The following is a 24,670-nucleotide window of genomic DNA, read 5'->3' as shown; positions in this document are numbered from 1 at the left end:
CATTGCCAGGGTGGGTCAGGAAAGCGCTAAAATGGGTCTTTTGAGGAAACACAAGTCACTTTGTTGTTTGACGCTGTATGATCAAGATACCATCTACAAATATGGATTGACACCACTTGTTCACCTCTACCAGCAGTCTGTCCAACACAGACAATGCATTGACTTCAGCACAGGAGCCGTTGTCTGGCAAAGGGTCACTCTGAACAGGTTACCTAACCCAGGGGTTAAGACGGGCAGCCTGCAGCCATTGACCTTGCTCAGGCCAGACACAGGAAAACTGGGGAACTTCTAGGGGAAAAAAAACTTGTTGTAAACCCACTCAAAGAGTACGTGAAGAAGACAGAGAGTAAGGAATGTTTTAAACACCAGCAGATTTTAGGAAACAAACCCATAAAAACATCTGTTTAAACAGTTGTTAATGCAAAGTCAATGGGATTTTAGTGGTACAATAGTAAAGAAAGAAATCTCCTTGTACCTACAGTAAAAGAAGCATGCAGTAGCTATTAGGCACATTAACTTCAGGAGAAAATTCAAGAGTCCACATCTGGTAGTTGTTGGAAGTGCTGATCTCTAAGTGGTGATTACAGTGGCAAACAAACTCAAGCTTTGAAATGTTATCAGGGAAGGATCTGTCTCCAATGCGCTGTGCAACTGTTTGTTTTACCATACACAAGGTGTAGATATCTCCCCATTTCTTGCTGTACTCTGTAACATAGTACACATGTGAGCCCTTTATGAAAAAACCTAACCTTGGTTAGGTTCTAACTCTATTTCTTAAGATCAAAGGTAACACAAATATGGTAAAAGTCTTAACAAAATATTTTTCCTATGTGATAAAAGGAATAGATGTATAAATTACACTTAACTTACGGTCCTACCCTGAGATGTCAGGTTATCTGCATGTCTAGTCTTGAATTCATTGAAGTAGAATCTACATGACACTCTTATTTCACTCTTCCTCTCATCTGGAAGAATTGTAGTGCTCATCATTGCAGGGAAATGGCTGACTAATTATATTAATATTAACTAATACTGACTTTAAGGAATTAGAGCTCATTTCCCTCTACAGAGAGACACTCCCCAATCCCACTCGTGGTGCATGGCAGTCCTTTTTTGGAGCGTAAGAACTGCTGGGAATGGTCAACTGGGAAAATGAAATCAGATCCAGAAATAAGCCAAGGATTTGCATGGATTTCCCAGTCTGAACAAGATTTTGTATGATGCCCTGAGTCACAAGCACACTTACCTCCGTATGTAACCTTAAGACTGGCCTGCCTGGAGACAAAGGAATGCCTTAGTGCAGATGAAGAATTTCAGAGGGAAACTAGGAAGTTTGTACAAGTACAGTTACGGGGGATGGGAATTTCCCATTACCTACAAGGAATGGGAATGCCTGATCCTAAAGACTTTCTGCACACAAAGAGCAGGCTGTCAACTGGTTTGGAGGGACAGAGTCAAGATCTTACAGCTCTTATATCTGCACAAGACCAGAAGGATGGAAGAAATTTAGGCAGCAATATCACAAATCCACCAGGTGAATAAAGTGATTTGAGGTGGTCAGGAAAGCATGAAGAAACAAGGAGAGGGATTGTCGGCTTGCGACCAGGAGAGGATGAAAGACAGGAAATATTTTGGCAGGGGAGTGCCCAACAGGCACATTGTGACCATTGGAAGAAACAGGCAAAGGCAGATTCAGAGTGGGCATTTTTAACCACTGTAGCATTTAGAGCAGCAGATACTGCAATAACATACTGGAAAGTCAGCCAGAGGGAAGGAACAAAACAGGAGATGAAGTTGAAGGGGATGTTTGACTCAGTGACTGAGTTCTGGGAATGGGTGGCAAGGAACTGCTGGCTTGGAGATGCACTGGCGTAAATGGCACAAATAGTGGAGACTGCATGGAACATTGAAAAGAGGTTCTCACAGAAACAGACCTGAAAGTGGCAAACCTCTGTGTCCCACAGACGGAGCAGCAGAGAACATCAGACTGAGTCTGTGCCAGCTCACACTGACACATCTGCTGGCTGCACTGTGGCACTGTGGCACAAGTACCAGTCCCACTCTCAAAAACAGTTTGGCCAGGTGACCACGACCAAGCAGTCCAGGCTTCTAGGGGTATAAAAAAGAAGTTGCTCAAACCGATCCATCCTTTGTATGAGATTCCTGTGGCTACTCCTGTTCAATCCAGCATGAGCAGTCTCAAGCACTGTAACATGCAGCACAGCATCACATGTAAAGAGGCATAGAGCTACCAGCTACGCACACATCTGAACTGGGCACCCAGAGGTCCTCCTGCATGAGATGGAGAAAGCTAGACACCTAGAGTGGGACTTAAAACAACTGGTATGCTCTGTCCTGGGATGCTGAGGGCAACCAAAAGGACATGCTGAAGATACATGTGTGCATAGGTAGAAGAACTGGATTCTAGCCTTTTCCAGGCAGAGGGAAGAGTGAGGCTGCAGCTTCTGCACTCCAAGAAACTCCCAGGCCTCAGGGCATTTTGGGTAGGAAAGTCCTCTGTCCTTCAGAGATTGTGGGTCTAGAAGGAAAGGGAGATACAAATGAGCCTGAGTCTCTGACACAGTGGTTAGAGGGTATGGCAACATGTCTCTCAATGCTGGCTGTTTATTTTATCTTGGACAACAATTAAATAAAAACTTAATTAACCAGGGCTAAGAGGTCAGATCGCCCCTCTCCACGCTAATGACTGTAAACCCTTTCTGGCTCCGTGGTTCTTGCATCCCTTGATACCCTGAGCAGAGCAGCCTCATCTATGTTTCAGCTGGCCATAGCTGGTACCTGTTGCACAGACATTGGGCGCCGCCACCGTGAAGCCACTGCAGCTCGAACGGATGGAGGATTTGAATAGGGCTCCTTTCAGAAATGTGGCACTACAAAGACCTTTTTTCCTGACTCTTAGACCTTAAGTAGAAGGTAGGCACAGATCATAGGCATGCTACTGAACAAGACCTGTAGCACAGCTTTAGGCACTCAGGAAGCCTCCAGTGCTTAGTCCCGAACAGTTTTCCCAGAGTTCTTGAACCTGGAACTTAACTGGATTTTGGGATCCCTGTTCTATGCGTTTACATGAGTTATACTCATGTCAAAAGTTTGATCAAGGCAACTCAAAAAAGTTTGATCAAGGCAACTCAAAAAGTTTTTTCCAGGGCCCAGTCCTCCTTCTGGAGGAAAAACAGTGTATTCCAGGGCTCTGAAGTTATGAAAAAGTGTGTGGGTGTTGTCTGGCCAGAAAGCCAGGGGCATAGAGGGATTGTCATCACGTGGGAAACACAGTGGCACTGCAACAACTCATTTCAAATATTTGGTGGCTCATGAAAAAGGAAAGATTTCTGTTGAAAATAATTACTTTCTGAAAAAAAGTTTTTTTTTCCATTTGAAATTTTTTCTAGAGAAAATTTCTTTCAAATTATCCTTAGCATTAATTTATAATTTGAATTAGGGCATGGCCATGTGAATACACTGCCATGAGGCAAGGATGCTCGTGCATTTGCACTGCATTGCTACTACCACTTAGGACTCTGTGGTAACGGCTTTTGTGCCAGCTCTTCCCCTCAGGCAATGAAGATATCTTACCTTTCAGTGAGGGTGGGGTAACTTGCCAGGCCTTGATGCGCACAAAGACAGATACCACATAGCAGCTAATTCCCTGAAAATCCACACTTCTTGACAGCCTGTTCCTTAATCATGCTTTTGGGGTCTATATATCTGATATATGGTTTTTTTTGTGATGGGATTGAGAAGCTTACATCCCTTCCCTTCCATCCTAGCTGAATGTTTCTGCCACTGTGGTATCATTAGTCATGCTTTTGCTTGTGCCAAAATAGCTATTGGTTAGTCTATGTCATGAACCATATCTTTCAAATGAAAAATTATTCTTTTTTGGATCAGCTCAGGGATCTAGTTTACACAATGGTCACATAGGTGTAATGGCCACAGGTGGGGAGGTTGTGACTCACGGTGTCAGACAGGGATGGCTTGCCAGGGGAGAAGCTGCAGGTCTTATGGTGAACGAAACATAGCATACAGCTGCACCTTTCAACTCACATTTCATCCAACACTTATCTTGCTGGCACTGTAAAAAAGCAGCAAAACAAAAATGGGTTCAACTGGGTGAACTGATCACTTACAAAAACTCCCAATACATAGTAAATTGTCATAATTCTGCCAGCGATACTTTGTGAATACTTAGTTCATTTTTTTATGGGTTTATTGGAAAGCATAAGAGTTCAAACAATTTTCAGGGGATGCAAAAACTCATGGAGCATTAAACTAGGTGAAATTGGTCATACAGCCTGTGGGGTAAAAAGGGCAAACCTAAAGGTTTGAACGCCATATGGGAGATTTAGGGTTGAAGTATGTGTATCACACTTGAAAGATATATTTTGGAGAGAAGTGAAGAAGATTTAAGGACAGGTGGACTGAACGTGGGTTGCCAGTATGATGTTTTAGATAAAAGGGCAAACCTAATTCCTAGCTCTATAAGCAAAGAAATATTGACTGAGAGCATCTCTGGCATTAGTTAGAACATTGCGTGAGTATTGTGAGAAGTTCTTGTGTTCAAACTTCAAAAGAGATAATGAAGTATTGGAAAGCTTTCAGAAAAGACCTTCAGGAAAGATTTGTGGCATAAAGGATCTCAATGTACTTGGTTTGTCCAAAAGAAGGGTAGGAGGCAGTTCAATCGGAGTATGCAACTGCCTGCATGGAAAAGATGTTTTTGATGGTATGTGGCCTCTGATCTAAGAGAGAAAGAGCATGATGGGGACCAATGGTTGGAGTTTGGAGCTGGACAATTTTAGGTTACAAATAAAGTTCAGGATTCTAACAAAGCAGGTATTTCATAGCTATAATATGTCAACCACTGATCATATGGGGAGTTCTCTACCTCTTAAAGTTGCTATAAAACATAGACTCTAGCATGTGACAGTTACGCATTTCATGCCAAAATTATTCCATGCTTCTTTTTTAGGATGTCTGGCTGATTACAGCTGCTGTTATCGGTTTTAGAAAATCCTTGTATTAATTAAATTTTCTTTTACATCGGAATAGTCATACATTTGGATGTGAGGTTTCAGTCTTGCAAAAGAAGGATAAGGTACTAAAACTGTACAGAAAGGCCTGAGTATCTGGTCCTCAAGTGAAGACTTGTATTAACTGTGCCAAAGACCAGACCTGTGAGTAGGGTCTCTGTTAGAGCGCAAAAATGAGCTTGAACCCTGTTAGTGTTGTCCGGGTTGATTCCTCAGCCGTTATTCCATCAGCAGTGTGATATATCTCAGGGCACTATTTATCTGAACGGCAAGCATCAGTCATTTAATGTCTCCAAAATGAGTTTTTTGTCTTTAAATTATTTTCCCTTCCCAACACTAGGTTTGCAAGTGTTTATGCAACAAGAGGAGCCAACCGGATAGGGCGTGTGTACAAAAAAGCTATTTTTAGACAATTCACAGATGACACTTACTCCCAGGAGATCCCCAAAGCAGCCTGGCTGGGTTTTCTGGGGCCAGTCCTGAAGGCTGAAGAAGAAGATGTCTTTATCATCCACTTAAAGAACTTTGCTTCCCGACCATACTCTGTGCATCCACATGGGGTCTTCTATGACAAGGATTCGGAAGGTAAAAACTGTTTTTACCTTTTTTCTTCCCTGTTTTCCTCTCCTTTTCCCTTCGAGTAGTGAATATCATGGCTAAAAGTTGGCCAGCAATTTATCATTCTGGCCATTGACTTTGGATTACTGTCTCATAAACTCATCAGTAATAGCGGCTGATGACTAAAAACAGGAACATCCTCACCTCTTAAAACTTTTTGCCAGAAACCTTAGACGCCTGGAATAAATGCAGCACCAAAACAGGTTAGATGGGTTTTTTTCCTGAATTGTTCTGCTGAACTTACTTAGTCACTGAAGTACCTTCTTCCTACGTCTACCCTGCCTGCATGCATAGAGTTCTTGTAAGCAAATAACTTCCTCTTTGTGGGGCTGTAACATGCATGATTTAATTTGCAGAACCCAAGAACTATGCATGTGTATTTCAGTTAATGGAATGCATGGATTTGCCTACCTGCATTCCTGTTACCAGTTTTCTGTGAGAAGATATAAAATATTAGCTGGCAAAATGTGCAGATGATTGCCTGATGAAACTAAAGAGCCAAGGAAAATTAGAGCCTGTTAAATGTGTTTTCAAAGCCATTGTCTACCAATGTGTGATGCTTTTTAGTTCTCAATGCTATTTGTTTCCTCACAAGTTCTGAAATTTTTTGCCATTTCTCACTGATTCTGTGTTTGTGACTGCTACTGTCATTTTTGAAAGCTGCAATAAAACGGAAGAAATTACACATTTATTTAAGGAAAATAGATTTTATAATAAGGAGGGGTAAAAGCTTCCTTTTTTGTTTAATGCATTAGGAGCACTTTACCCAGATGGAACCGGCGGTAAAAGCAAAGAGGACGATTTTGTTGTTCCTGGTGGAAACTACACATACACATGGCCAGTAAGGAAAGACTATTCCCCAACTTTGTCAGACCCCAACTGCTTGACTTGGATTTACCATTCTCACATTGACACACCAAGAGATATTGCATCTGGTTTAATTGGTCCACTGCTGGTTTGTAAAAAAGGTACTGAGCTAGAAACATTGAAAAAGCAAGCTCCTCTGCCAAGCTTGGCATCTTAACAGTCATTTTTGCTTACAGGTATAAACCTGATGGTCTAGAATCTATCCCTACATAGCCCATAAAAAGGGGCAAGGAATAGCTGGGCCATTCCAGGAGCATCCCAGGGTAGGTATTGTAGCTCTGGGACCATTCCCTTCTTGCTCCCCTTTGGCTTCACAAAAGAATTGCCTCAGCTGGTGGAGGGACTGCAGCATGCTCTGTGGCCAGCTGGTCATTATCGAGACCAAAAATAAATGCTCCAGAACTGGGATCATTTCAGAACAAAAAAAAGACTCATTGACCGGAGAATGAAGTTATGGCTGGACTGGTGACTTTGGCATTGGTATTTACATGTTTGAAAGCCCAGTGTTCTTTGTGAGTTTTTCCCATACAGATCCCATACGGATTATATATTTGTATTTGCCGATAACATAATCCTACAGGAATGTGCTCTGAAGAGCTGAGGTGACAGGCTGTCCCATGTGCTTTATAGTCTGCTAATTTTATGCTGAAGTGGTCAGGAACCATGTACCAACCCTCTCCCCTCTGTCAGCTGAGCCATCGTCCCCTCTGCACCTGGGATACATGTAATTCTTCTGTCAACTCTTTCCAGTACTTCCTTCAGCGCAAAGTCAGCCCTGATTTAATACAAAGAACATGTACCTGGGGCAGTCTTCATACGTTGAGGAGAAGAGGAAGACTTCAGTGTGGAAAGGACAGGCTTAGTCTCCAACTTAACTCACATAATCAAAATCTCTCAGACTTATTTCTCCCAGGGAGCCTTTGAAATCTGCAGAACCATCTGAATGTGTGAAACTGAGCTGATAACTGTGGGACAATAAGCAAAGCTAGGGTATAGCGTATCAAAAACAATCCTAGCCTGAAAGGACAGATTATCTGCGCGTTGAGTCTCGAATTTGTCAAGGTAGAATTCTGCACAACGTTACTGTTTTACTCCTTCTCTCTCTGGAAGGTGGTGGATGGCTCTTGGCATGGCTGATGGTTAGGCTTTGGGACTCCTTATTATAAGCTAGGAGGAGGCAACAGTTTTCAAGGTTCAGAGGTAGACTGGACATTTAGCTGAAATAGAAATGGGTCAGAGTTTAATAATAGATTACTCAGTACAGCCACTCCTATACTCTCACATTATTCCCCAAATGGTTATTCAAATAATTAAACTGAACTTAGCCTGAGCAGGCATCCATCATGTTTTTAGCCTTTTAAAATTTAAGTATCTAGCCCAAGCTAACCACCTAAGCTCCCTCATTAGTCCCTGGAGAGTGGCTGCATACAGATGGCCTTTTGGAGGGTATGGTTCTACAGCAACTTCAGTGCAGCAGAAATGCAGGCTACCACTTGCTTCTCCTTAATCCCTGGCCAAAAAGTCACTGCTTTCCAGCTGGATCAGGTCTGTGACCTAGTTCACTGTGTAGCCACAAAGATACTAATACTGACTAAAGGGCAGGGTTGGGGGCAGTGGGCAAAGGTTGGAGAAAATGATACAGCAGCTTTTGGCAGCTACATATACTTATGTTAAGTAAAAGTGATCATGAAATATCAGCTTGACTGAGGTGACTTCTGGAGGCACCTATCTGTTCAAAGGCTGTAGAAGGGGGTGAAAATGTCTCAGAGGAGTGAAATTAGCTGACATACATCCTATCCTATAGATCATGGGCTGAGCACCGTACTTCCTCAAGTGCTCCAAAGTTATTGTCACTTTTAAATTCAATCCCCTCCAAGGTTTTTCCTAGCACTTTTCTTTTTGTTTGTAATTTAGGAACTGCAGATGATACCTCAATAGAAAGGACTGGTGCTGCTAACGCTTTTGCCCTGATGTTTAGCATTGTAGATGAAAACTTCAGCTGGTACCTTGATGAGAACATAAACACCTTCTGTTTAGAACCAACCACAGTAGACAAAGAGGATGAAGGCTTCCAGACCAGCAACCGAATGCATGGTGAGCAGGACTCCTGAGCATATAGTAGCGACATCTAGTAGTGACCTGGCTGTTTTCATTTCAGTGGGACTTTCTGTCCTTTGTGATGTCTCTCCTTTCTCTATGTCTCAGCACAAAATGGGTCAGGACATTAAATTGCCATACTGATAGGCTGCATGAAGTTTAGGAGTCAAAATATTTTTCAAAATATGACTCTTGTTCTCCTATTGTCCTGATACATTGTCAGGCGTGGAAACTGACAAAGAGAGAGTTGACTAGACTGACTGGACTGAAGTCATAATTTTCAAATCTAAATTGCTTGAGCCATGTGTATAAAGGCATATCTATGACTTGGAATAAGAGGGAAGAGATTTCAGAGATGCTAAGTAGCTGCAGAACAAAATTAACTTCCTAATCAGGCCTCTTGGTGATGACTTTTGCAGTATCTCAATATCATTCAGGAAGTTTTTCACAAATCCAGCAAGAGAATTTGGACCATTAGGTCATCCAGACTTGTAACCTGGCTATTCAAAAATGTTATTGTCCATCAGGGAGCCTGTGAGCACCTTGCTCAGCTGTGGACTCTGTGTGGACATTCAGATAGCTTCAGGATTAGGAATGCCTCATCCTTAGAAACAGGGTCGGAGGCACCTGGCACTTCTCTTTCATCTCTCACGAGGTCTCATACTTTTGTTTTTAGCTATTAATGGATATATTTATGGCAATCTCCCTGGCTTGGAGATGTGTGCTGGTGATTCCATGTCCTGGCACTTGTTTGGAATGGGAAGTGAGATAGATATCCACGCTGCGTATTTCTACGGCCACACATTCACTAACAGAGGCCAGAGGGCAGATGTCGTCGGTCTGTTTCCAGCAACGTTCATCACGGCGGAGATGACTCCTGGGAATGCTGGGAGGTGGCTGATAACTTGTCAGGTTAATGAGCATTTACGAGGTACAGTGCTACAGATCTTCCTAATCTTTTCAGATACAAAACTTAGCTTGCATTATGCTAGGAAAAGAAAACTGAGAGAACTGCTTATCATGGGAGCAGGACTTAGAGGTTTTTTCTGACTGTCTGAACCTCTAGGAACTAACTATTTCACCAGATAAAGATCATGACTATGAGTTTAGCCATTAATGGAAATTATATATGTCAAGCCAAATCTTCAGCTAGTACGAATGACTTAACTGTAAGTATAGGCAACTCACATGAGAAAGGCTTGCTAAATCCAGTGCTGACATAGCACTTTCTATATCAGCTGGAGATTTTGATAAGCAATGAGAAGAGCCTTCATATTCACTTTTTGCTCTAGATGCAGACACTTAGAAAAAAATCATGTCAGCTGAGCACTTCATAGCTTTTTCCTTTACAGAAATTTGGTAAAAATTGGCACTGTTTCCCTGAAAGCTGGTAAGAAACATTTACATGAAGGAATTTTATATAGACATTGTGACATCTATATGGCATGGGAGCCACAAAGCACATACTGTAATCCAGGTGTTATGATACTAGGTGTTGGACTATTATAATATCAGAGGCAGTCACCAGTTGGAAAAATATTCACTTTTAAGAACTTGATCTTTGATTTCAGTGGGATTTAAATTAGGAGTAAAAGATGGGATTCTGGCAAGCAATGGCAATGAACACCTTCAGTGTGATATTAACCAGCCTTTCTATTCCTATGGAAGTCAAGGAGAGCTGGGGCCATTCAGCACATCACAGGAGGCACTCTAACCCTGGAAATCATTCTGCCATCCTCACCCGCATTAACAAGCCTGCTAAAGAATGCTTTCAGTGGGATTCGCTTATGGGGTTGTACTGCCTTCTAAGAGAGGGGTGATAGAGTCTGACCCAGTGCAGACAGAGGGAGTCTATAAAATTAGAAATTTACCTAAATGATCCCAGTCACATAGCTCCAGTTTAGAGACTTCTGAATGTGCATTTGTACCTGAGGTTGTTGACTCTACAACTGGCACAAGAGCTGTCTCTGGACTCTTTCTCCTCCCAGGTGGCATGGAAGCACTATATGATGTTCAGATCTGTCAGAAAAACCTTTCTCGGCCTTCACCACTCAGTCACAAAAGACTGTATTATATCGCTGCTGAAGAAGTGCTCTGGAATTATGGACCTGACGGTTATGATAAATTCACTGGGCAGGGTTTAAATGCCAGTGGCAGGTAAGCCTTCTTGTCCTTTTGTGTTGTGTTTTAATTTCAGGTGTCTGGGTGAGACTTTCACAGTGAGTCATCAGGGCTAGGTCCTGCACTATTATTAATTTTAATTGAAAGGGACAGGGAGGAATGGATTTAAACAACCTTGTTGAGAAGTTGCATTCATGAGATGTTCTGATTTGCCTTCTGGAAGCGCTTATCTCACTCCGCTAACTACATGGAGAAAGTGAACCCTGGTGAGGTACACAGAGTTCAACAGAGTGAATGCCACTAAGTCTACATGCCTTAGGCAGCTTTCACACTTTCAGTTAGTGCATCTCAGAGGTGCCAAAAGGGTAGATTTTTTTCCCCCTATTATTACTGATGATGATGAATTGTATTATGGCATCTCTTAGAAAAAATAAAGAGGATTAGATAGTGCACGTGTTATGACACAGGTCTTGCCGTAAGTAAGTTGAGGTTAAACGCAAGGAAGTCCAATGCACGATGAATGCACATATGTTAACTAATTTGTAGCTGAAGTACAGATCAGTAATATCTCCTTTGGCCTGCTAGAAAACTATATGGAAACTATATCTGGCAGTCATTTCTCCTATGGCTGGAATAACTTTATCCCAAATGAAGGGTTCTCCCTGAACTCCAGTTATTTAACCAATCTGATTTGTTAACTCCACAGTGAATCTGCAATGTATTTTACACAAGGGACTGACAGAATAGGAGGGCAATACTGGAAAGTTCACTATGTGGAATATACTGATGCAAAGTTCAGAAAAAGGAAGATCCAGTCAGAGGATATGAAGCACCTGGGAATACTTGGTATAGTAAATACTTTCCCATCCTCTAACTCCATTGGGTTTAGATGCAGAAGTCCCCTTGGATCCAGAGGGGAATTCTGTGAATGCAGCTACCAATCAGCCCTCTCTTCTTTAGATGAAAATATGTTAGCTGGCAGTTCTTCTGATACTTTCCTTTATTCTTTTTCTTCAAGGTCCTGTTATAAAAGCTGAAGTGGGAGATACAGTACTAGTTACTTTTGCCAACAAAGCTAAGAGGAACTACAGCATTATGGCCCACGGCGTAAGCTACAGCAAGCTGTCAGAAGGCGTTTCATACTTAGATGGTATATTTTAACTCTGTTATTGTATTGTTGCATCCATAATACACGGGTCTAAAGCTCTTCTGTCACTCTGCAACTTTGCCCTTTTCATGGATTTTAAGACAGAGAAGGGATGATTTGGTTAGTTTCTATCTAACCTGCAGGACTCCCCTGTCTGTCCCCCTCCCCTCCCCCAATCTGTTTCTGTGCTGGTTCTTTCCCTTGGATGTGTACCAGACAAAGCATCTCAAACTAGCTGGAGTCCATCTGTTAATGCTTCAATAAACGTCATAAGTCCAGTCCCACTTATATTAGTTATAAACTAATTCACTCAGCTGCAGTCAACGGAGCTGCTTTGGACATGCTCCAGAATAAGGCAGCTTGGGATATGGCATCCTGTCCCTGCTGAGTTTTTGAATATAGCTGGCTGTATGATCTGGGCTGCTTCACATCCTGTTCTGTAATCCAGCTCTGGCAATCCCCTTGCTTCGCTGTCAGGATATTCGGCACGGGAGACACCTTTGCTCTGATCAGCCTGGAATCTGAAGCAGCAACAATTCTTATTAATCCTCGTAAATATGGAGATGTTGAAATGGAGCATTTACTGAAGGCTTCCTCTCATACTGTGCGCAGGACAGGATCTTCATCATCTCAGTTTAACCCTTAAAAGTTAGGTGTCATGTCTAATTGTGTAGTCAGTGGCAAGAAACGATCCCTTCAGAGGGTGAGAGGCCCCGTTTACTTTGAACACCTATCTTAGGAGGTAGTGAGTCGCCCTCTGGAGGTGTCTCTCACTCTCTGTTGAATGTAGAAGGAGTCTAGACCACGGTTAGGGATCCAAGCTTTAGAAGGATGAGAGTAGGTGAGCTGAATCCCATCTGTAGTCTCTACAGCGAGAATATCGTGGTCTCCGAAAGACTCTCTTGCTGCATGTGCAGCACTGAAGGAAAAGAAGATTCCTTGTTGTCTGAACTGCTTTACTCCCACTACAACATATCAGAACAAACTCCTAGGACATAATCTCTCTTTGAGAATTTGTGCCAACAAAATAAAATCAACATGCAAAACTCATAAAATCATAAAATCAAATCAACAAAAGCTGATAAAATCAACACAAAAGGCCAATCAAATTCTGTTACTTCTCCAGTTGATGACCTTGCATCCCAGCACATTTGCCGGCAGACCTTAGTGTATCTTGAAACAAGACAGCTTAAGTTTAGTCTTGAAATCCGCTGTCCACACCCAAATGCCACCAGTATCAGATATAGTTCCCTAACGGAAGTGTGGCTTCCCTCTGCTCGTGCTCATATCGTTCTGCCATTTAACACTCCCCAGGAACAGTGCCTGTTGGGCACTGCACCCTTTGGTGTGGAGCAAAATCAAACCAAATCCTACAATCCAGCAGCAGTGAGAGCTGCACACCTCTGAATTTTTGGAGAGGAAGCTGACTGCACAGTTATCTCTTCCTAGTAATCTTTTTGCCCCTTCATCTCTCCCTGTAGCCTGTGTCTCAGATTTGCACCATATCTGTCTCCCAGTGTGTACAGGTGCAGTGGAGCTGCAGGCTTACACTGAAGAAAATTATTTTTCAAAGGCTGTACATTATTTGACTGCAAACTATTCATGTGAAATGCTTTCGATAAACATACCTAAGGCTCACTAGACAGCTTTTTTTTGCAGCTGTGCTCTCAAAAGATATTCTTCTATGTTGCAATTAATGCTTGTCCAATGTCAGAGAGTTTTTCTCCCTGAACCAATAATCTGCTGTTTCCTGAGTGCTACTGCGGGATGGTTCTGTAGCATCAGATAGTGTTGCAGGAGCATTCTGTTCTGTGTTGTGGTTTTTGGCAACTAATATGTGTTTAAATGTAAGACTGATATTTTCACTCATGTCTAAGTCTTCAAGAGGAATGTCCCTGAGGCGTTCCAGGATTTTGGTAATAACTGAAAGCAGCGCACAAAAAATTAGGTCAGTGCAGTGTGCTACTGACAGATACATTGGACTAGGATGAGAAAATCCAGGTAATGGTGCCTCAGCTTTAAACAAAATTTCTCATTTGGTCTTCCTTATATCAAAGACCAAAAAAGTCGTTTAACATTTTTTTCCACAATGGGTGCAGAGCTGATCGCTTTTCCCAATTTCCCTTTCAATGACCTCTTGTCAGTCTTACTTCAGTGGATACCAACAGTCTTTTACAGTGGCTAAATTAAATGAGTGGTGATACATCCAACCTGCGCATGGCAGCAGACAGACACCCAAAACCTTTAAAAGAAGCTTCTGAAAGAAGTACTAGCAACTGCCCTTCAGAGACTATGGCAGAGTTTCCTGTGCATTGCCACGAAATTAAAAAGAAACAATTATCAGGATCAGATTTGGTTTGAATTTCTAAACAGCCACAGCTCCAGCTCAACTCACTGATATAATTGCTTTGTTGACGCTTAATGAAAGTCAGAGTCTGTGTTCGTATCTCAGATGAATCTCACAATAGGACAACTAAGCTACAAACATTAGAAGAAGCCATTTAAGAGCAAAGAAGAGCTCTGCGTGGCTTGTCAGAGAGTATCAGCATGTGTGAAGTAGCTAAACTCGTTCTGCTGGGAATGGGCTCAGTCTGTCACTATGGCTCAGGGTTAGAGCGAGCTGTCCCGGTGGAAGAAGTCCTCAGACTACAGGATGGTGGTTGAGCTTCGGCTGGAAGAGGGAGCCTGTCAGCAGAAACCGGGGGGGCTACATCTGACTTCCAGCTAATGCCTGTGTTCTGGAAGATGTAACCTTTGTGTAACCTTTTCACTTCTCAATTTCCTGTTTGCAGGATATCCAAAGCCAGGAGCCCATGTTAAACCAGGTGAGACGTTCACATACAAATGGAGAGTGCCTGAAAATGGAGGCCCATCAGAGAGTGACCCACCGTGCCTCACCTATCTGTACTACTCAGCAACTGATGCCGTCAAGGACACCAACTCTGGCCTTGTGGGGCCTTTGTTAGTGTGTCGGAAGAACACACTGAATCCTGATGGGACACAGGTGCCCAACATAGACATTTGCCCATCCCAAAAGGCAGGGGGGCGGGCCGGGGATTTTTACCATATGGTCCAATTTGCCACGTTCCCAGTTCGGTTTTAAGAGTTTAGACAAATGTCGTTCCTCATGGCGCAAGATGACCTGGGGAAGGTCAGTGAGGTGAAACTGATACATGACAGAGACAGCATTCCCCATACCGCATCTCTGGGTTTCTCATCTTTTTCCTCCTTCCCTTATTTTTCACAAGGCAATTGTCTAAGCCTACCAGATTAGAAGTCTCACAAGTTTTGAAGTTCCCACCTGATTCTGACTCTGCCTGCACACTGGGTTGTTCAGATCTGGACCCAAGGTTGACATAGGGTCTGATGAAAATTTTTGGTCCAAATCTGTAGCTGAATGTTGTTGGAATTCCAGATCTGTGGCTTTGGGACAGGCCTGTCTCTGTTCTGGAGAACTGTATCATTTTATAACTTAAATTATGTAGTGGAGGATGACATACAAACATCTATAAGAACATTATAAAGCACATTGTAAGCACATTATAAAACACACACATAAGCACCTATGCAAACATCTATGAGAACCAGAGTAGAACATAGGGTTCTCAGTCTGGGGATGAAATCATGACTGTCCTAGGTAAGTAACAGACACTTTCTTTATCCTTCTGGCTGGTGGAAGAGTACCAATCTCTTTCTCTATCAGGACATAGCAAGAATAAGGTTGACAACTACTTGCAACAGTTTGCTTTGTATTGCAATGTTTGAGGGAAAGAAAGTTGTGTTAAAAAAATCGTTTTTACTTGGGTGCTTCTGCATGCACTTTGGTTTTAATGCCTTATGCCTTGGTTTCCTCCTTGGCTACAGAAAGGAATAGACCGAGAATTCTACCTGCTCTTTTCAATCTTCGATGAGAATGACAGCTGGTATCTAAACAAAAATATCGAAGCCTTTACTGGAGACCCTTCAAAAGTAGACAAAGATGACGAAGATTTCAAGGAATCCAACAAAATGCATGGTATGAAAAGTCTAATATCTGTCAGTGGGACCTTTCTTGCAGTCACACCAGGAAGATAAGCTGGCGGATTTTATCATTATTCACAGCTGACTGTATTGCACGCAAGGCTGAGGAGGAAAGCTGGCAGTCACAATTACAGGCAACTTCTGGTGCCTTTTGAATGCACGTTGAATCCTTAGCCCTATGAGGAATCAGCACGTCCATCTATCAAGTACACCTAGAGAAAGGGGACAGAGTCTAGCTTTGAGATACTACACTGGCGTCTATAGAAAGGCAAAATGCCATAGTCAGACACCAACTGCAGAAAAGGCTGGTATTCACTGATGATTTAAATTTAGCTGCAGGACTTCACAGTGGATCAGAAAATGAAGGTTTGCCCACTGTGTTCTACCAAGTCTCTCTTGAGCAGTGACTGTCTCTGGGAGAGGAGGGACAAAGGCCAGGGAAATGGCCAATAGTATTTTAAAGCATCACTTTTGCATGAAGGTATCCGACTTTGGCATAGAGCTCATCTCCCACCACCAGGCACCCTGTAGTGATTCTGCCTGTTTTAATACATTTCCTATAAATTCTCCGCTGGGCTTTCTGGACTGTTTTATTTTATTCTGGTGTTGTGAGGTGGTATTTCATGCTAGTTTCATTCTGCCATAGTATCTTTTATCCAGGCATCACAAAGAGCTTCTAAGAATTAGTGAGCTTTTAAGAATTAGTGAGTTCAGCCTCATGCTTGTGAAGGAAAGAGATTCATATAGAAACCAAAGTGGAAATCAAATGTCAAAATCACACAAGAAGGCTGCGTCAGAGCTGAAATTATAACTCAGACTCCTTATGGCTCATTCCATGGCCTTCATAATCAGATTATATTTTCTCTAGGATGAAAGTAGCTGCCTAATTTATGGGCTTAACTGGTGTCTGTGAAGCCCTTTGAAAAGTTACATCAATATAAAGGTTTATTACAAGATTCCATTTTTACTGGCTGAAAAGAAAGGTAGACGCTCAGAGTTTACAGGAATAGCATTTAGGCGTTAATTTGGTGTCAGTCAGTGCTGCCTTTGCTTCACAAAATGCCCCTTTACTTAATGCTGAGACTTGTTCAGTCATAGGTCTCTTGCAGATGTGCGAGAAGGGTATTTGCTGAATCACAATCATCTGTCTTCTACTAACTGGACTATTTCCTTCTCCTTCAGCTGTCAATGGCTACTTGTTTGGTAATCTGCCAGGCCTGGCCATGTGCAAGGACGACACGGTTTCTTGGCATCTCATTGGACTGGGCAGTCACTACGACATGCATGGAGTTCATTTTCAAGGAAACACCATCGATTTGAGAGGGACGACAAGGGACGGCCTGGCCTTGTTTCCTCATTTATCGGGAACAGCACTGATGCAGCCAGATCGTGTGGGTATGTTCTTGAGCTTATCTTAGTGTTGTGGCATTTACAGAAGTCAGACAGCCTAAACAATACTTTTAATGAGTTGTTCTACTCTGTGCTGGGAGCACGAGAGAGCTTTGAAGGGGACTGTGGGAACCCTGGCGCAATTGAGAATTCAGGCTGCACTACTTTTTGAGCAAGTGCTGTAAGTCAAATATGTATGATTACTAAAGACCAGAGTCTTTGATGAGCTTGGGACAGGTAGACCAGCAGATACACAGATAGCTACAAGAATGCTCACAAAATTTCCATGACTCTCAAAACAGGTTCCTTAGCAAAGGTGGAACTCACAGCTAGGCAGATAGTCAATAGCATTTAAGAGATTTTAGAACTTCAATATCTAGTCCATAGGAGATTCTTTTGGAGTGTGTATAGAACAAAATATTTTAAATTCTCATTTATAATCCAGTGATACATTTTTCAAGACTAACAGGGGATGATTTCTTGGTCAGAGAAGCTTCAGATAAGCTTTAAGCTAAAGAGTGCAATGCTAATTTTCTTCACATCTCTGTTTGAATCAATGAGGTCAGAGTTTTAAAAGACTATGCTGAGAGCCATCTTTGGCCCGAGTATGCAATAGAAAAAACTACTGCACCTGTGTGCGTGTGCCAAGTCCAGGGTTAGACATCTGATTCTGGTGTCTATAAGGCAGCAGATTCTTTCCTTGCATATATCTCCTACAGTTCCACTATCTGTCATGAAATGGCATGGAATCATGCTAAATAATAAATTCTAGGAATTTATTTTTGCCTGCTAACCTTCTACTGGCAATAAGGAAAAATGAGTGAATTATCAGAACTTTATAATTCCCCATGACCTGTGAGTTTTATTAACTAAATGCTATTTTGCCTTTTTCATAACTTTTCCCTTAGAAGAACGAGGGAGTTACGTCTCTAATTTTGGTTCCGTCACTGACTTACTAAGTTGGACATGTGCAACTCATTGAACTTCTCAGCTTCCTTATATATTAAACAACAATGAAAATGCCTTCCTGCTTCACAAGAGTGTTGGCAGGTGGAGCTACACAAGGCCATGCTGTGGTCGGCTTCTGCTCAAGCTCGTGGGAAGAACACAAATGTTAAAATATACATGCGATATGGACACGCGAAGAGAAACTCCCACTGTCACTGCAGCCTTTGGCCATCCAGGAGCAAAATGCCAGGCCTGCAGTGCTTTGGCATCTCTCGGAGGGAGAGCAAGAGTCAGAGCTGCAGCTTTAACTTAGTCATTTTCGCCCCATATAGGTGCATATATCCAAATAATTATTGGCAGTATCTCCCCTTTCATTACAGGTGTTCTTGTATAATGGATCTTCCGTAGCTGATCTGTATCTGTATTGCAAAGTTTCTAAGGGGCCTCAGTTAGCTGTATTATACCGAGCAACTGCACAGGCCCAGGCGGGAGAGAATCTCGTGCACCCCAAGGCCAGCGCAGCGGCTCTGTGCTCAGGGACAAGGAAACGGTATCTCTGACTCGTGCAGGCTGTTTGGCTTTATCAGTGTTTGCAAGGCACACGTAAGACTGTCGGGTACAGGCAGCTCTGCTTTTGCTCCTAACTGTACCCGTGCATTTGAAGCTCCACAGTTGGGCTGCTGAGCTGCTAAGAACACACAGGATAGGTGCCCAGACTCCAGGTCAGTGTCATCAGAAACCCCACGCCAACTCAAACCAACCCAAACCTGTTGAGAAAATGTCCATTATCACCTAACAATGTGGCTTTCAGCAGCCTCCAGCCAGATTTCCCCCTTGCTCTTAGCCCATGCTGCGGCCTGAATCCCCTCCGTGTCCCTTGGTGCCCTCTGCAGGCATGCCTGCAGAGCTGGGCACAGCTCTGTTCACTCCCTTGGCAGCACTGCATCCCACTTGGGAACCTAGAGCCCACAACAAAGGCACGGGCAGCATGCAAAGATAACGGAGGCTTTCTGCCAAGCTCATTTCTGAAGCCAGACATTCAATCGACTACTCTTCGGAGCTCCCACAGCTAAGTTATCCCAAATCAAATCATAAGAAGCAAGTTATGGAGTTTTTGAGGGAAGATGGAGCAGGGCTAACTTTTCTGGGGGCATAAAACACTATTTGCTGTCTTACGGCTCTCCATCTGCATCAGCGCTCAAATTTTGCTTTTAGCTGAAGAACCTACTATAATCTGGGTTTTATAGGCCGCAGCCTTGAGGATTCTTATGTGTGTTTGCCCTTCGGCACATGAATGTCAGCCTGAATTCCCATCACCTTAAGTCTTGGGGCCATGGAGACTATAGTGACTAAAGAAGGTAATCCGCATATCCATTTTATTAACTAGTTTCCCCTTCAGTCCCTGAGACCCTCACAGGTATTTTTCAAAGTCAGCAAGGAGCTAGTAGGGCTCCAGGTGACATAAATATCCCCTCACTTAGCTTTCTGTGCTGTATCACCGTTTGGGTTTGTCTGAGGACAGATTAGAGATGTACAAGGCACAGGACCAAGATTGCTGTCCAGCTTTTGAGTTGTTAGAACTACTAAATCTCAAGAGCTTTCCTTTCCAGGCACATTCAAAGTGGTCTGCAGGACTTTTGATCACTTTGTTGGTGGGATGAAACATCTTTATGAAGTCAGCAGCTGCCGCAATACCACCCAACCTCAGAAGCAGCATGGTGCGGTGAGGCTGTACTACATCGCTGCGGAGGAGGTGGAGTGGGACTATGTATCCAATAAGAGCTCGGCACCGAAGATTTACAACATAAGCAGCAATGAAGAAAGGTAATCAAGGCAAAAAGGGCTCTTGGGTGTGGGACACATTCACAGCTCAAGGCGGAAGTTGGAAGCAACCTTCTGTGAAGCTGGCCTAGTACTTTATAGAAAGCACTATTTCCATCAGAGGAAAGGTAATTAAAAATGGTAACTCTCGGACAACCATTTACCTCTGGTGAAAACAAAAAGGAAAAAGAGGGCAACCTATTTGAAAGATAAAACTTAGAAATACGACTGGGGGAACTGCACCTTGTAGAAAAGCAAGTGTACAGTGGAGTCAGTAGAAAACATATCCAAAGAATCACAGGTGGAGTCTCTGGTGACGACAATCAAGAAATGCGTTCAGAGAAAATATCAACTCCAGTATTGTCAAAAGGCTGCTCTTATACATATATAAAAATTAGTATGGAGGGGGCCTTTTTTGTGTGTGGGTTTTTTTTTTTTTTTGTATGTTGTGAGGCAACTTCAAAACTTTCCCCGCAGGGGGGCCTTGGAGTTGACATTGCCATGCGATAACTCTACTTTATCTACTTTAAAGGGAGTGAGCACTCTCCTCTTTAGTGAGTTGTCAGTGTCTTCTGCTGGCAAGTCAGCCTTCTCAGATCAAGAAGGAGCAAGAACCGAAAATGCAGTGTTACTCTGCAAGCCTGGAGCGTACGAAAAGCATCCTCAGCCAGGTTCAGAAGGGAAAAGACATTTCTCACTGTGGGGTGCAGCTGGACCAAAATTTGTGCCAGGAAAGTGTTTGGCCCTGTGCAGGACGCCACCAGTACTGCTCTGAACCCTGCCGGCCCCATCTGGGTGTAGGCAAAGCTGTCCTCGTCTCAAATGACAGCAGCATTTTCCTTTATGAGATTTGGCTTCAGTTATCATCTTCCTGTCGCTAATTAATATACAAGACAGTGAAAGCAGCCACCATGATAAGGGAATTGAGGTTAGCAAGGAAAGACAGTATCTTTTATTAGAGTGGAAGACAGAGCTGGAAAAAGTGGCCAAACCTGCATTTAGCTTCAGCTTTGTTTCGGCTTTGTCAGCTCTGGTGAAGGACTTTTGTTCTCAAAAGTTTGTGGTGAGCGCAATACATCCCAAGCTTTACTCGCTTGAAGAGGGTGTGCATTCAGCAAGGATTATCGCTGTTACTTGCTGCATGAAATCCCTCACGACACATCACCACATTGGACCAAGCTGTATATTCTTTTGCATCTGTTACGAAAAACACAACAGTTACTAGCCTTTAGATGTGTGAAGTTTTGTGCTTTTTATTTCTGCCCTTTTATTTTGCAGTTATGGGCATGTTTTCACGAGCCAAGCAGAAGATCTAATTGGTTCAAAATACAAGAAGGTGGTTTACAGGGAGTACACAAATGGCAACTTTACACAGCGCAAAGTGAGGACCGAGGAGGAGGAACATTTGGAAATCCTGGGCAAGTACCTGTCATGGCTCACAGACGGAGCCTAATAAGTGAGAGGATCACTTTCCAAAAATGAAGCTTTCCCTAGTTTTGTTAATGTGGAAAGGAAAAGAGATAACACTGACGCCTCTCACTGGTTATCAGTGATTTTACACCCAATTTATATAACTGCTGAGTGTAAAGATGCTTTCCAAATTAATGATCTATTCCCAAACCAAGAAAGACTGTCTTAAGGAGTACTTACAGGGAGGAAGTAAAAACAGAACTTCCAGGATTCACCACAACATCAGAGCAAGTAGTCTGGGGGAGGTTCTTGTAGGTAGACTGAGTAGATATTAAAGTGCTTGGTTTGTACTGAGATTGTGCAAGTCAAGATTTTATGCATGTCATAAAATAACCATCAGCTCATGTGTCTTATGGGATGAGAAGTAATGAACAACACATCATAAAATGGTTAACATTCTCTAGAAATAAGTTTAATGCTGCTGATTTTTGTAATGAGCAGCGACAATTCCTTTATTTTTCCAGTGCAAAACTGAAAAAAGAATTTCAATTTTCTAAAAAAAAAAGAAAAAAAAGCTATTGCCAACTTAAGAAATCAAATCTGAGATACAAAAGCTATCCACAAAAGTTTCCTTAAAAACAAGCTGACCAAAGGCTTTTCTCCAGAGTGAACAGTTCTCATCACCCCAAAAGAAAAAAATTGGTTATATATATGGAGTTTTTCATCGGCTGGGCTAACTGACACATTTTGATGGCTTAGCTGAAAGAACAGTAAAACCTGAGGATTTTGAGAAAGACCACTGCTTCTTTCTAAGGCCAAGTTTGAAAGTTTGTTAAAATGTAATGATTTTTTGAACTATCATACGTCTATTACTGAAGAGACCCTTGGAAATCTTGTTCACAGAATCAGCTTGTAGGTTACAAAAATTTCTCTTTACTTTCACCGTGAATAGCAATGACATTTTACAGAAGACAGCTCCTAAATTCAAGTTTAGCTAATTTTATAGCTTGTAAATAATAATAGAAAATATATTTCTCAGATGATTCTTGATTAACTTCAATTTTACTCAATTCATAACAGCAGCATTAATCACTAGAGACTGTTGTTTTGATTTAGGTCCATTACTGCGTGCAGAGGCTGGTGACTCTGTACTGATTGTATTTAAGAATAAAGCTAGCCGACCTTATTCAATAACTGCACACGGTATAGAAGAAGTGGGTTGTGAAGAACAGTCTGAGACACCAGTGACCTTGCCAGGTAAGGCTATTTTTTTTTTAGCTTGAGCCACAAAAACCTGGTATAAAAATACATGGGTGGAGTATCCCTCTTTCAAGCTTCCTCATACGTATACATTCTTCCAAGAACACATTCAAGATTTAATTATATGTGATTCTCCGTGTTCTCATGCATGTAGGTTCTTGATTGCATGAGCATGTTAGGGCAAAGAATAAACCTTTGTTGCTAACAGGGATAGAAACAGTAATGTAATATCACTGGATAACCTCCAAAAAGGTAGAAGCAGGCACATAATCATTGCAAAGGAAGCCTAAGCTAGTACCGCATTTGACTCAGGACTGACATTCTAATAGTATTTTAAAAACTGAGCGACTCCGTGGTAAAGTTGCAGTCAGCAATATCACCTCTGCCTCTCTGCTAATCTGTCACTCTATTGGCATCTGCATTCAGAGCTGTGGCATAAAACACAAAACTGAACTGTTTGCCATGTAGGTTCAAAATCTTTAAAAAATTAGGCCAAACATGCCTCAGTTTTTAGCCAGGAAAATGGTGGGAAACAGTTCTCATAGTGTTGAAATGTTTCATATTGTCATTTAGAGAGCCACATTTTGAGCAGTTATATATTTTTTTACTTCAATTTTAATATTATAATAGAAAGTCAAATCAAAGCCAGGCATTACAGTCAACCCAAAATGCACCTACCTTTGCTTTCCATCATCCATGGAATTCTTTTTTTTCACAGTATTTGTGAGTTTCTGAATGAAAAGAAATTCTGGCATACTAAACCTCTTTACAAGGTGCAATTTCTTTCTTTTGTGAAGCTATACTGATACAGGACAATCGCACAAACATTCACGGCCGAACATAAGCCTAATTTATCTCGCTGGCGTTTGACAAATGCATATCTGTGGTAAATATATTAAATATATTAAAAAATTGAGCTGGCTTATATGATTTCTTTGCTTAGTTATTTGCTCCATGATATCGTTGATGCTCCTTTGTTACCGGCGCTGGTATATTAGGAATACTACTGTAATGTCTCTCACAGCCACGTGGGAGCAGGCTTAGGATGAATTAGATGAAGGAAGACGGCCACACAGGCCGGGTTTGACAGTAAGCCAAAGGAAAGGCCTCTTCAGCTCTGAGTACTAACTTTTACTAAGGAGTTTAGAAACAGCAGTTAGCAAGTAAACCAAGTACCTCAGAACAGGAATAGTCCCTGCGCGTTTCAGGCCCCACCACCACCATCTGGAAATCCCTTCACCTGGCTCCTTGCTAGCTAACTTCCCTAACCCAAGCTGGACTGTCCACCCTAAGTTCCTCACGGCCCATCTATTCCTACTAAATCCTGAGCAAGTCATCAGGTATATATTTGCTTTTCTAGACTCATAATTCCTAGAGCACTGCCTGCTTCTGAAAGGGACTGCGCATGACGTGTTCAAGAGTTGACAGATGCAGGGAGCAGACCCATAGCAGCCTATGTCAAAGCAGCTCTTGGCTGCCAAAGCTTTGTCCTCCCTCTGTCCATTCCTCCATTTAACTAGCAGAAAAGAGGGAGAAGATATCCATTTAAATACCTTTTCCTCTTGTTTAGCAGTCCTTTCAGGGGTTATGCTTCATTTGCACCTCCAAGATGAGTCTGTGACCTTAGCAGGATTGCTTATCCTAGCAAAGCATATCCTTGAAAATCTTAAGCCATCTTGCCTCATTTCTCCCCTGCGTATTAGATACTACTGACGAAAACACTGCTAAACTATTTTGAGCACTATCTCCTGAAATATCCATGTCTTGGATAGGCTTTTCTGTCCCGGAAACAAAAATCCCTGTAGACGCACCCATAGACAGCATGAGCTGGAGGGTTGACAGACACCTTTCTGGCACACAAAAAATTAATGAGGGCTAGAAGGTACAGATGACGCCATCTTAAAAGCCTTGCTAATCTCTG

General features: G+C 42.3%; 1 protein-coding gene across 3 annotated transcripts in view; it reads left to right on the top strand.

Annotated features, from left to right (window-relative positions):
• HEPHL1 (hephaestin like 1) overlaps nucleotides 1-24,670 on the top strand; it is a 37,830-nt gene that overhangs the window by 6,000 nt on the left and 7,160 nt on the right. For 2 of the 3 annotated variants that reach the window (XM_009684110.2, XM_009684111.2), the window contains exons 2-14: nucleotides 5,392-5,636; nucleotides 6,425-6,637; nucleotides 8,451-8,630; nucleotides 9,310-9,564; nucleotides 10,622-10,790; nucleotides 11,461-11,600; nucleotides 11,773-11,904; nucleotides 14,694-14,905; nucleotides 15,766-15,916; nucleotides 17,104-17,316; nucleotides 19,869-20,082; nucleotides 21,358-21,497; nucleotides 22,606-22,746. In XM_009684110.2, the coding sequence (XP_009682405.1) occupies nucleotides 5,392-5,636; nucleotides 6,425-6,637; nucleotides 8,451-8,630; nucleotides 9,310-9,564; nucleotides 10,622-10,790; nucleotides 11,461-11,600; nucleotides 11,773-11,904; nucleotides 14,694-14,905; nucleotides 15,766-15,916; nucleotides 17,104-17,316; nucleotides 19,869-20,082; nucleotides 21,358-21,497; nucleotides 22,606-22,746 (2,405 nt within the window). Of the gene's footprint in view, nucleotides 1-5,391; nucleotides 5,637-6,424; nucleotides 6,638-6,712; nucleotides 6,800-8,450; nucleotides 8,631-9,309; nucleotides 9,565-10,621; nucleotides 10,791-11,460; nucleotides 11,601-11,772; nucleotides 11,905-14,693; nucleotides 14,906-15,765; nucleotides 15,917-17,103; nucleotides 17,317-19,868; nucleotides 20,083-21,357; nucleotides 21,498-22,605; nucleotides 22,747-24,670 lie in introns of those variants that run through there. The other variant, XM_009684113.2, reaches the window with a different exon arrangement.

Source organism: Struthio camelus, chromosome 1 (genome assembly GCF_040807025.1).
Source record: "Struthio camelus isolate bStrCam1 chromosome 1, bStrCam1.hap1, whole genome shotgun sequence".
Classification (NCBI taxonomy): Eukaryota; Metazoa; Chordata; class Aves; order Struthioniformes; family Struthionidae; genus Struthio; species Struthio camelus.
Note: the sequence above shows the minus strand (reverse complement) of the source record. Positions and strands in the feature narration are given on the sequence as shown.